The sequence below is a fragment of the Chrysemys picta genome, chromosome 1 (genome assembly GCF_011386835.1).
Source record: "Chrysemys picta bellii isolate R12L10 chromosome 1, ASM1138683v2, whole genome shotgun sequence".
NCBI classification, from domain to species: Eukaryota; Metazoa; Chordata; order Testudines; family Emydidae; genus Chrysemys; species Chrysemys picta.
In genome coordinates this window covers 29,806,031-29,818,938 of record NC_088791.1, presented here as the reverse complement: position 1 = coordinate 29,818,938, position 12,908 = coordinate 29,806,031, and the positions used below count along the sequence as shown (strand labels likewise).

At 41.9% G+C, this 12,908-nt stretch overlaps 2 protein-coding genes across 2 annotated transcripts in view; one reads left to right on the top strand and one right to left on the bottom strand.

The window, feature by feature from the left end:
* Window positions 1–12,908, top strand: part of LAMB1 (laminin subunit beta 1) — a 77,476-nt gene that overhangs the window by 62,305 nt on the left and 2,263 nt on the right. The window contains exons 24-31 of the mRNA XM_005292340.5: window positions 17–386; window positions 2,096–2,280; window positions 3,285–3,526; window positions 6,620–6,823; window positions 7,244–7,388; window positions 9,318–9,525; window positions 9,711–9,852; window positions 11,331–11,507. Of these exons, the coding sequence (XP_005292397.2) occupies window positions 17–386; window positions 2,096–2,280; window positions 3,285–3,526; window positions 6,620–6,823; window positions 7,244–7,388; window positions 9,318–9,525; window positions 9,711–9,852; window positions 11,331–11,507 (1,673 nt within the window). The remainder of the gene's footprint in view (window positions 1–16; window positions 387–2,095; window positions 2,281–3,284; window positions 3,527–6,619; window positions 6,824–7,243; window positions 7,389–9,317; window positions 9,526–9,710; window positions 9,853–11,330; window positions 11,508–12,908) is intronic.
* The window catches only part of DLD (dihydrolipoamide dehydrogenase), a 55,349-nt gene continuing 45,588 nt past the window's right edge, over window positions 3,148–12,908 (bottom strand). Inside the window, exon 15 of the mRNA XM_008173648.4 lies at window positions 3,148–4,756. The gene's annotated coding sequence lies outside the window, so the exon portion shown is untranslated. The remainder of the gene's footprint in view (window positions 4,757–12,908) is intronic.

Genomic DNA, 12,908 nt, shown 5'->3' with positions numbered 1-12,908 from the left:
TACTTCCCCCTCGCAGCTTGTGATTGTGATCCCCGTGGAATCCAGACACCTCAGTGCAATCGCTCCACGGGGCTGTGCGTCTGTAAGGAAGGTGTCGAGGGACCTCGCTGTGAAAAGTGCACCCGCGGCTACTCCGGCATCTTCCCTGACTGCGCGCCATGTCATCAGTGTTTTGCTCTGTGGGACGTCATCATTAGTGAACTGACCAATAGGACACAGAGGTTCCTGGAGAGAGCAAAAATCCTGAAAATCAGTGGGGTCAGTGGCCCTTACCAGCAAACTATCAACACTATGGAAGAGAAACTGAATGAAATTAAAAGTATCCTGGCTCAAAATCCAGCTGCTGAGCCCCTTAAAAACATTGGCAATCTCTTTGAGGAAGCAGGGTGAGTACAGTACATGGTCTGTGAATATTTCCAGCTCAGTTAGGGCTCGATACTCCAGTGTGCTGAGCACCCTCAACTCCCCAGTGAGAGCTCAGAGCGCTCGTTGTCTGGCAGGAATGGGCCTGCAGTGCTCTTAGTCAGATTCTACTGAGCGCAAACAAAATGCAGCTGGGACCCCAAACTGTCATGATCTTTGAAACTTTGGAAGGGGCGGCCATGCTTGTATTTTGTCAGCCTGCCAACCAATTAACATGGAGCCAGTCATGTTGATTCCTTGTGATCCCCCGGGGCAAAGGACAAGCACAGCTATTATGTGAGAGAATGCAGGGACAGAGATTGAATTCTTGGAATTTTGTTTTATAGCCATCTAGATAGCAATGCAGACTTCTTTCTAATCTAAAAAACTAAACATTTCAACAGAAAATGCCAGTGTTGTAACACTGGTTGTCTCCATTTCATGAAGTGTAAGATGCAGAAGTCCTGTATTCATTGTATTTAAAAATAAGGAGATGGAGAAGAGTGAGCCCCTGTGAAATCTAGGATGGTTAAATACCAACAATCTTCAGTTATCGATTGAAATAATTTAAAGCAGTTGATGGAATATGAGACTTTTCCATGCACCTTTAAAACGTTCCCATCCAAACCAAAAGGGGAGGCTAAAATGCTCGTGAAGAGGTTTTGTAGTTAATGATTTGTGGCTGCTCCCCAGCTCCATTAACCTGTGTATCCCTGGAGAGTTGTTATACTTGGGGTGCTGGTTTCCAATAGAGGTGAGGGCATGCAGAGGAACCACTCTACCTCTCCCCTCCTTTATAAACCACCTGGCTTTTGCTCCCTTCCATCTGGCCTGGCGAAGGAGAGAGTGGTGCCTTGCCCCAGTGATGATGGTCCTAATCCAAAGCCTAGTGAGGTCAGTTAAGTCTTTCCGTTAGTTGAGGCCTTATAACAGCCTGCTACTTAGAGCTGGATGTTTTTTGGTGCTGGAGGTCCCAGGTTCAGGTCCCATTGATGACAATGTACCTATGTCAATGAACTGTGGCTGCAATCACATCTCTGGTTCCACTTTATTAGGCCTCACAACAGAAGTCTGGGATTTTTGTTGGAGCAAAAAGACTGGCAAGCAGGGAACGGCTTGCTGAACAGAGAGGAAAGAGCTGATATCGCTCACCTCTTACCTTTCTTGCTGGAGGTGGGATGTTTTCTCCCACCTCCACCCAGAAGATGCCATTGGCAAAAGGGAATCTTTATAAAGTAGTTAAAAGAATCCATTGTGTTCAGAGAATTTTTGTTTGTTCCTGACATTCAGTTGTAGTAATCAAAAAATGCATTTGTAGCTGTGTGGGATGTGAAGCAAATTATGTATGGATCATAGTAGTTGACACTCTGACCTATGCAGTTGCCATGGTTCAAGAGCATTACACCAGTGTTCTGGAATCTGGCTCTGGTTAATCTTACACAAAGCAGCTGTTTTCTGAGCAATTGGGTGCTTTGAGTTTATAAATGTGTTGTAGATTAAAAAGTAGTTTTTGTGATAAAGGAAACAAAACCAGTCTTCTAGGAAGGCAAGCTGTTACAAATCGCTTACAGCACTGATTGGGGAGGGATGAAGGATTGTAACTACTGTACAGCTTTCTTTATAAAAAAAAAAAAATTCAAGGCTAATAGATTTTTTTCCTCGAGTAAATGTAGGTTCTGTGTTTTGCTTGCAGCAAGCTAACAGCAGATGTTACAGAAAAGATGGCTGAAATAGAAGATAAGCTCTCTGTGATAGCGTTAAAAAGCAATAACACGGACACTCACCTGAGGGCCCTGGAGACAGATGCAGAGAGCCTAGACCTCGTTGTGAAAGAACTTGCAGAACAACTCGAGTTTATAAAAATCTCCGATATCCGGGGTGAGGTGTCTCATGGGGGGAAAAAGAAAAAAGCCAGGGCAGCAAATAATTAAATAAGTGTATGGTTTTAAATATCAGGTTAATCTTCTAAACAGTAATAAAACATGTTCTATGAGTGCAGTTTCCTTCTGAGTCTTGGCAGAGTTGCTGATCTAGCAGGAATTTCTTTGAAGTCTCTGTTCTTGTGTGCATTGCAAAACTAGCTCAAGATCTTAGGGAACAAAGTCACCTTAAAACCTCTTAACGTATAGAAGTTGTAGACCAGTTACATGTACCAACAGTAAGTCCAGTGGTATACTTGCATTTTGTTACATACCACAATTAAGTATACAGACAGATGTCTGAAGTTATTTTAGTTCACATTTAATTACATGAGATTACTAAATTTCTGTATGAAAGACTGCATGAATCTTTGTGAATAAGAGTATGTCACACTTTAGGGTTAGATTCTACCACCCATACAGAGTGTGACATTAACCCCTGTGCAGAGAGCCTGCACGAGAATTGGCCAATATGTATTCCCCGGCAAGACTGGACTTCCGTGGTGTGTAGGTCTTGTGCTGGACCACTGCTCGTGGGTGAATTGCACCTACTCACCAGGCAGTTTGATGGATTCAATGAGTCACAGAAGTAAATAAGCTCTATCTTTATAAATCTAGGGCCAGATCTTCCTTTGCTTTCAGTGGGAGCGGGATCAGACCCTTAGTCTGGAAGAATTTTCAAACTTTTTAATATTAGAGAGTCAAATTCTGTAGACCATTGAAATCAAAGCATCAGTGGGACCATCAATGGGAGGTTTGTTTGATTAAGAATAGCAGAATTTTCCCCATACATAGTTCAAGCATACTAACAGTAATAACGTTTGTATAACTTTTGTATTCAGTTTAATAGAGAAATGGCCTTATACAATTTTGTCATCCACTAGATTCCCCATAACAAATTGTTTGTACTATAAATTCAGCAATGAGGGCTGATTGCTGAACAGTTGGATCTAATTTCTGCAGGAGCCTTGGATAGCATCACCAAATATTTTCAGATGTCCCTGGAGGCAGAAGAGAGGGTCAATGCCTCCACTGTTCACCCTGATAGCCTTGTGGAACTGTCAGCTCAGACACGACAGGAAGTGGAAGACTTAATCAGTGAGCAAGAGGCCCAGTTCAAGGCAAAACAAGAGGAACAGTCGCGCCTTCTGGATGAACTCGCAGGCAAGCTGCAAAGTCTGGATCTTTCTGAAGTGGCTGAGAAGGTACGTGGTTAAGATTTCTTTTGAGTGTAGAACCTGCAGGAAAACATCAGTGGTGCTGTTGCAGAAATGACAGGCAGGAAGGCAGAGCCTGCTACTTTGTTGAAGCGGGTTTTACTTATGGAAAAATGCTTGTCTGGTGTACTGAGAGAGATTGTGAACTGGAACCTGTTCCATGACTTGTGGACCACAAGGGGTGCACCAGCTTCCAAACCCCACCCACTTCACCTGTTCCATTTCCAACCCCCTCTCCCTGACAGTACTCAGTCATCCCATTGTTTCCTCCCATGACCCAAATCCCAGTCCTTTGCACCCACAAAGAATTATCAGACTTGGTTGATTATAAGACCAGGTTTTTGGGGTCAGGAGCCCCAAAAGTAGAGTGACCAGATGAGGGAAAGAAAATATCGGGACACATTGGGGGAGGGAGTGTGCAAAAAAAAAAAAAAAGAAAAAAGAAAAAGAAAAGCAGTGTCAGTCCCGCCAGCAGAGCAAAAAAAAAAAAAAAACCCAGCGCTGCCGGCAGATATCAGGACAAACCCCGAAATATCGGGACAGTCCCAATTTTATCGGGACGTCTGGTCACCCTACCCAAAAGATCAAAAACTACTCCACTAGGCCTCTGCAGCATTCTTCATCAACAAGTTTCTTCCCTGAGCATCACTCTGGTTAATGTAATGGTTTGGATTTACAGGAATTTTCATTGGGTGCATTTCTTACGGGGAAATTGGATTTGCTTAACATCGTTTTGCTTAAAGTTGCATTTTTCAGGAACATAACTACAGCGTTAAGTGAGGAGTTACTGTATTTAGCTAGATGCATGCTCAGGGAGGCTATTCATTTAGCATAAAGCCCAACAGTTCATGTTTTGTGGAGCACAGTCCCTGTCCGGTAGGACATGGCACCAGACGTGGGTTTGTCCAGTGAAAATGAGAGGAGAAGACTGTGGATACAGGACGCCAATAGAGGTGGGGATGACAGAAGACGTGCCAGTGGCCACTTTATGCATGCTGTGTGCTTGCCCTGGGCTTCTCTGATCCGTCTAAGACAAAGCAGACCTTTTTCTGAGCTCTTGAATCAAAAGGACACTGAGAAGCAGTCTGGTGCTTATTCTCTGCACAGCGGTAAAGCTGAAGTAAATCTGAGGTAGGGTGACTTTTTCCTGGGAGATTCAGTGTTCCTTCTGCAACTTTCCTTTGAAGTAAATCAGCTGCAGTTGGAAAACAATTCAGCCTGCAAATATGATGGAGAGGGCATATTTATTAACTTAAGTGGTTAGGGGTATCAGTAACTTACAGGATGATTTCTCTAAAGATTGCATTGTCCCTCCTATTTTCTCCTCCATGTCCCCTTTTAGCAACTTACCTAACATGACACTGCTCCTTTTTCTTGGGGAGGGGGAGGACACTTTTAGTTGGAACCCCTCCCCCACATTCCTGTCCCGCAGGTCCATTGGCATTGACACTCTTGTTTAAATAAAGTTTATCAAGGTTCTAGGCAGTATCATTAGTTGCTGGGAGCCTTAAGGAAGTGCAGCCCCCTGCATGACATTCTGCTTTCTAGAGCAGTGGTTCTCAATCAGACGTATATGTACCCCTGGGGGTACACAGAGGTCTGCCAGGGGGTACATCAACTCATCTAAATATTGGCCTAGTTTTAAAACAGGCTACAATAAAAGCTAGCAACATCCGTACAAACTAAAATTTCATACAACTTGTTGATACTGCTCTATATACTATACACTGAAATGTAAGTACAATATTTATATTCTATTAGATTATTTTATAATTATATGGTAAAACTGAGAAAATAAGCACTTTTTCAGTAATAGTGTGCTGTGTATTTTTATGTCTGATTTTGTAAGTAAGTAGTTTAAGTTGAGGTGAAATGTGGGGTAAGCAAGACAAATCAGACTCCTAAAAGGGGTACAGTAGTCTGGAAAAGTTGAGAGCCACTATTCGAGAATAATGGATTGCATGCCAAACATCAGGGAAAGAAAAAGGTTAAGGCTGTTTGTTAGAGAAAGAGAACATTTAAAATTAACCCGATTCAGTTTTGTGTACCTTTACTGGGGGGATATTGCCTGCAAAATGTTTATTTTTGTGACTGTCATCCTTCCTTCTACCCCCTGCCAAAAAAGGAAAACTTTGCCCAACCTTCCATCTTACTAAAGATTTTTTTTTGTAATGATTCCATTTATTATCCAGACGCTAGGGGTAGTTCATTGATAGAGCTAGTTAAACATTTTCTGATCAAATGTATTTACATTACAAAATGCTGTTTCTTCAAAATTAAACCTTTGCAGAGGAACATGTTGATTTTTGTCAAAATTTCATTTTGAGAAAAAAGCATTTTGATAAAGTCACACTGGAACACTTTGATGTTTTTGTTCTGAAACAACTTTTTTGAGCCTTTATATAAAACTTTCAAAGTTAAACTCAGGATGAAACATTTTGATTTAAACAAAACATTTTACTTAGATAGACCCAAAATGGTATCTTTTGGAAAATTTCATTTGAGGAAATTTCAAAATATTTTTGGATTTCTTCCAATTTGGAACACATTTTGAAATGTCATCATTTCCCCAAGACCAAGTTTGAGTTTCAGCCAGCTCAATCCATAGGTTTGCCTTCAGGAGGGAGGGGCCCTCCTCGTCCCTCTCCATTTTTAACAGAAGTCTGAGGGTAATTTTCCATTGAAAGAACCAGGTCTTTGCTGATTTCATGTCGTTCAATAAGACCGTGCAGGGTGGATGACTGTCTTGGCACTGCCATTATAACCCAAACCGCTTGTGCCTGGAGGGCTGTGTTTATACATAGGAGCTTCCCTTCCCACATCACTCTGCACTGGAACAAATCTCACACGGACACACATGTGAAGTGGGGGATGCCCTCGTTTTTGATGCTGCAGTACAGCAGCTACAGCTACCATTTATTGCTCAGGCGTTCTCCTGAGATTTCACTGCGAGGGGTGCGGGTACCACTGTGTTTCCAGCGTCATCAGAAACCTCCTGGTCCACTTTCCGTCCTCCCCCTCCCACCCATCCCCCAAAGCAAGGGCAATTAAGCGTGACTATTTCTTGTCGGTCTATTGCAGACATGTGGAACTCCCTCGGGGGCTTCCTGTGCTGACTCAGAATGTGGCGGTCTGAACTGCCAAACAGATGAAGGCGAAAAGAAATGCGGAGGACCAGGCTGCGAGGGATTGGTTACTGTGGCTCACGGTGCGTGGCAGAAAGCCATGGATTTTGACAGAGACATACTCAGTGCATTGGCGGAAGTTGAAGAACTCTCTAAAATGGTAATTCGTTCCAAGTAGATCACTAAACATTAATTTAAAATGAAAGAAATTTCCCCAACAGGGATAGGATACAAAACTACAGAACATTTTCCCCCCAGACGTTCATTTTAAAATGTTTCTTTCCAGTTGCATAACTTCACCAGCACTATTCTTAAAAAAAAAAAAAAAAAAAAAAAGCCTCATAAAGTGGACTTGTTTAAACTGAAATTCCATGTGTAATCCATAAATATTTGTCTGAGTTGTTTAAAGTAACATTAGTGTTGTGGAAAAGCATTCTGTGAGTTTTATGAGAACAAGTTTCCCACACTGCTTTGGACTCCAAATATCAACTGTCTTTTCAGAATTGCATTTTGGTTTGCAAAATGGGCCTTAATGTGCAAGGAAGTGTGAAACCAGGCCACCATGTTTATCTCCTCCTAGGTCTCCGAGGCAAAACAGAGAGCAGATGAAGCAAAACAAAATGCACAAGAAGTTCTGCTCAAAACCAATGCCACAAAAGAGCAAGTGGACAGAAGCAATGAAGATCTGAGAAACCTTATTAAGCAGATCAGGGAATTTCTGATGCGTAAGGATGATCTTTACCTTAGTTGACATTAGTGATTTTTATCTTTATGAGAAATTCTGCTCGCTTATTTTTAGAGGCCTTTATAAAGTTAGGATGTTGTACATTTTTGTAACATTTACAGATGCAAAATAGTAGACTCTTCCAACTCTGCACATAGCTTTTCTCATGCATTTCTCTAGGTAGCTGCCTAACCTAGTCTTAAAATCCTTCCTGAGTCTTGTCTTGATTATGCATTTCATTTAAGTTTAAGATTTTTTATAAGCAGTGGGATCCATTTTCAGCTTTATAGGTGAAAGATGAGGTTACCAATACAGATTGGCAGTTGATTCTTTGCACAATGTTGTGAAAAAAATGCACCCATTGAGGAAGAGAAAGGCCTTTCAGTTTCATCTTGATTGAAACTTTAACAGACTTTGCCTTCTCCTCTGCAAAGGGGGGATTTGCTAGCAAGGGGGGATTTGATAGCAGCCTTCAACTACCTGAAGGGGGGTTCCAAAGAGGATGGAGCTCGGCTGTTCTCATTGGTGGCAGATGACAGAACAAGGAGCAATGGTCTCAAGTTGCAGTGGGGGAGGTCCAGGTTGGATATCAGGAAAAACTATTTCACTAGGAGGGTGGTGAAACACTGGAATGCGTTACCTAGGGAGGTGGTGGAGTCTCCTTCCTTGGAGGTTTTTAAGGCCCCGCTTGACAAAGCCCTGGCTGGGATGATTTAGCTGGGAATTGGTCCTGCTTTGAGCAGGGGGTTAAGATGACCTCTTGAGGTCCCTTCCAACTCTGATGCTCTATGATTCTGCAATAGAGCTGATTGGTGGTGGAGTGGAGTGGTTTAAAACTTACTAGGAGATTGTCGTGCTACTCCCATTAATTTCAAGGGAACTGTGTAGCTAACTCTCCTCAATCAGCACTGAAATTTCAATCATTAGCTGTGCTAACCTGTGGAGAAGTGAGATCTTTTGGAAGATGGAGGACAGTCTCCCTTGGGGAGGTCTGTTATGTGCAACTGCTGGCCTACAAACATCAATGTTTTCTTACGTGCTAAGAATGTGTTCAGTCCTGTGCAAACACAGGAAGAAATGTTTAGATACATGTAACAGCACTACAGGACCATCTGAGCAATAGAAGCAACGTTTGCTTAAACCCCAATCCCTGAGAGGCATAAAATGCTGCTGTTACATGTATCTAAACATTGTGCATGGCCCTCTTTCACTTTAGAAATGTATGAATGTGCACCAAAGGAATGACTCTCTTATTCCATTTCAGTTCATAATATTTTGTATTTCACTAGCATCTCATATTCATAGCACTCTACACAGCACTACAAACGTTGGACCAAATTCATTCCTGTTGAACTTCCGTGGATTTCAATGGAACGTGGGTCCATTATCTAATTGATCCTTACAGCTTCCACAAGGCTGTCAAATTATCTTTTATAGCTGGAGAAATGGAGGGCAGACAAGGTCTGAGATTGCACATGCAGTAAGTCAGTGTTAGGAATTACACAGTTCTACTGATTCCCAAGCTGCGCTCAAGCCACTCGAGGCCAATGGGAGAAAAGTACCCCTCAAGAGGCTGAAATGGGACTTAAGCAGGGCTCTACGCTCTGTGGTGGCATTCTGCATAGGATTCAGAGTAGCAGCCGTGTTAGTCTGTATCCGCAAAAAGAAGAACAGGAGTACTTGTGGCACCTTAGAGACTAACAAATCTGCATAGGAGTGAATTTTACCCTAAATGAGCATACCACCTACTTTCTACATATTTTCTGCAAATTGTGGTGGTGGTGTTTCGTTTGCCATGGCTGTTTGTCAGTTTCTTGCTTTTAAGGAACCGCACTGACAAGGATTTCAGTAGTGTTATTTGACATTGGCATGGATGGCTTGCTAATCCTCTCAACTGTCCGCTTACCCTGTTGCATTTGTGCCATCTTAGAGGATAGCGCCGATTTGGATAGCATTGAGGCAGTTGCTAATGAAGTGTTGAAGATGAAGATGCCAAGTAGCCCCCAGCAGCTACAGACCCTGACAGAGGATATCCGTGAGCGTGTGGAAAGCCTTTCTGATGTAGAGATTATCTTACAACAAAGTGCCGGAGACATTGCCAGAGCTGAGATGCTGTTAGATGAAGCGAATAAAGCAAGGTAACATACTACACTGTTTTGTAGCAGCTGTCTTTTTAAATCCGTGATTTTGAACCAGACTATTGATTTCATTAAATATTTTTCAAAAACGTAGTTAGCTAAATTCATCCTGGTGTAAATTCTTATTCATACCCAAATGAAACATTTCTAACGTCACATATTATATTGTTACTTCTGCTCCACAGCAAAAGTGCAAAAGATGTTAAAGTCACTGCAGCTATCGTGAAAGAAGCACTGGAAGAAGCTGAAAAGGCCCAAAATGCAGCCGAAAAGGCCATCAAACAAGCTGAAGAAGACATTAGAGGAACGCAGGACCTACTTACCTCAGTGAGTCCTAACTATATATAAAAAATATTCACAGTGTACCTAGTTTGATGCTAGGTAACTGCTTTAGCTAAGAGAAGAGGAGCTCTTGAAACAGCAAACTTCTCTGAATTAAGAGGAAAAACAAGGAGAGCTTTCCACCCCACTAGTCAATCAGTGCTTTGCTACTGACTTCAGTGGGTGCAGAAATGGTACCAAGAATGAACTGGGTTGTGCCTTCCAACCCAGAAGGTATTCTCAGATCCCCAGGAAATCCTACAAGGCAGGTGGTATATCATCTGGTAGCTGAGCCATGCTGCCAACTCTCCCACCCATGCAAAACACTTTGCTAGTACAGTGTGAGAACACATGAGCATTAATGCTTTATTGAAGCATTAATTGTTGTGTGTTTGTCAAATGATGTCATTGCAGAGCCCCATATGCATGAAGTGTGAATATTTAAGTAAAGGACTAATTCATTATTAGTAATAGTGTCCAAGTGTGCTTGCTCAATGCTTTACAAATAATGAGAAGGGCCCTTCCCAGTCATAGAATAAGCCCACCCAAGTACCTTCAACACTAATAGTGGGCTTTTATAAGAATTAAATATCTTCCATTAGAATTAGAACTTTTTCACTCAAGTTTGAAGACTTCGACCATTCTCATTTCATCAAGTCCAGCTCATAAAGAACCATTTCATAGATTGTCCCATTGACAAGACTGTAAAGCACTAACATCTGATAGGGTCAATATTCAGCTTATTAGGTTCCTAAGCTACCCAGCACTTCTTTATCCACTGCTGAAAGGGTAATTAACACAGCAGTGATTTCTTTCCATTTATATGAACAATAATGGATTTAGCTGAGCTGTTAGGTTGACTAATGCCTTTCACATTTCCAAATCTGGATTTTTTTTGCCCTGGAAGCTGAGTGATTCCTGACATGTGTAAATGCTTGGTGAAATCCCATGTATTTCATGTGAGTTTACAATTAATTGAAGCCAAGACTGCAGATGTCTTGGTGACGTCTTACACTGAGATGCATCTCCTCCCCCGCCTTTGGAGTATCAGATGTGCATCAGGAATGCTCTCAGAAGTTAGTGGAACTCTATCCTTACCAATTACAAACACATTACAGCTCCAGTCTTGCATTCTAAGACATTCAAAAGTCAATGATTTCAGCCAGCTTGGGTTGTACAAGGAATGAAAGGTTATTTCTCTTCATTTCATAAGATATGCTTTTAATGACAGTTCACTTTCAAAATTGATTCCCCTCTTACTTCACTTGAATTGTAAATTGTAATTTGTACTCTTAAAACCCTCACATGTCATTTCATAGTATATTGGTGATATTTCAGAGTTGCATAATGCCAGTTTGAGGATAGACTTTGTAGACAGACATTTTAAATAGTTGGTCAAGACTTTTCTCTAGAAAGCTGATTTCAAAAATCAACGCATACATTTGTTGGGGGAATATTTAAACTGTTCTTTCATTCCTGGTTAGATTGAATCTGAAAATGCAGCATCTGAAGAAACCTTAAACAACGCTACCCTACGTCTTACTGAGCTAGAGAAGAGTGTGGAAGATCTTAAACAAAAGGCTGCTACAAATTCAGAGAATGTGGAAGAGATTGAAGAAACCATTGCTACTGTGAAGCAAAATGCCGAAGAAGTTAAAGAGGTGAGATACCTACCTGCCAGCTGACTTCCTCAAAAATACAATCCCTGGGAGTTATATTCGGGATAAAAGCATTTCAGTGCTACTGCCAGCTTTATCCATAATCTTGTCATGCTTGGGCACCAGGCGTCGGCAAGCTAGCTGCCCAGGAATATTACTGGCATCGTTCAGTGAACTAGGTCAGACTTGTTGCTCCCAATTCATTTATTAGTAAGGTAATGCTGGGTCCATTTGCCAATACTTTAATTACTACTTGGTTTGGCACCAACCTACATGGCAGAAAAAGCCTGCCAACTTCCAATTCCTAGACGAGCAGAAAGCTGTCAGTCAGGGAGAGGTGAGCGATCTCCATATTCTGATGTATTTAAGTGTAGGGTTACAAATTGGTAAATCTCAGTTCTACTCTCAACTGCCAGTGACTTTTACCTTGGGCACCACTTCCCTGTGCCTCAGTTTCACCATCTCTAAAATGGATTTAAATAGGGTTTTCTTACCTTCTGTGAAGTGCCTTGGGGTCTATGAATGAGAGGTCACTGTGTGTACAATACATTATTCAGCTGTCAAACAAGGTACTTGTAACTTGGCACTTTGAAGGGAATTCCCCCATTGCTTCAGTCACTGGAGAAAAGATTCCATCTCTCAATGTAACACTTGCCAGCCTGCTCCTCTAGTTAGTGTTTGGTAAGCAGTTATCTAAAGTGTCAAATGTTTTGCAAGCATAGCAGTGTCTTTCTAAGCCGTGTCTATATGGAGTCTCTTCTAAAGTCAGTACCTTTAAGAAGGATTCTGATTTATTTCAGCCTTCAAACGATTGAAAACAAAAGTTCTGTGTCAAAGGAAGTCTCACTGCTCCAATCTATTGTCCACAATAAAGTCATCTGTCTCAAAGGAGCCTTCCCTTTCCCAAAAGAGTGAAGATGTTGGAATTAACCTTTAAGCAACACTTAGTTTTAAACAAGGGGCCTCTGAAATGCTGCTTAATAACAAGTACAAGAGTCTGATTATTTAGCATGGGAGGAGGAAAGACAGAAAAAAGTGATAACAGATGTTGTCAGGACCCTTGCCGTAGTAGTGACAATTTTCCTAAATCAAACCTATGCTGTAGATGGCACATTTCATGCTGCTCATACTGCTGGTGAGTTTTCAGGATTCTAATCTACAGACCAGATTGTCTGGTGCATCCACTACCTGTCCCAACAGTTGCCCTGGCCAGGGATTGCCGGGAGATGTAGGAGCTGACTTTGCCAGCTCTACACCTGATGGGGCCTCCTCCCTGCCAGGGATATTTGGAGACTTGCAGGAGATTTCTGCGCTGCAAAAAAGTGAAGTGCAGCTGAGACACTAGCCTTGTGTTTTCTGTAACATCTGGGAAGTGCTTGTGACTTCATGAGTCACTATAGGTGA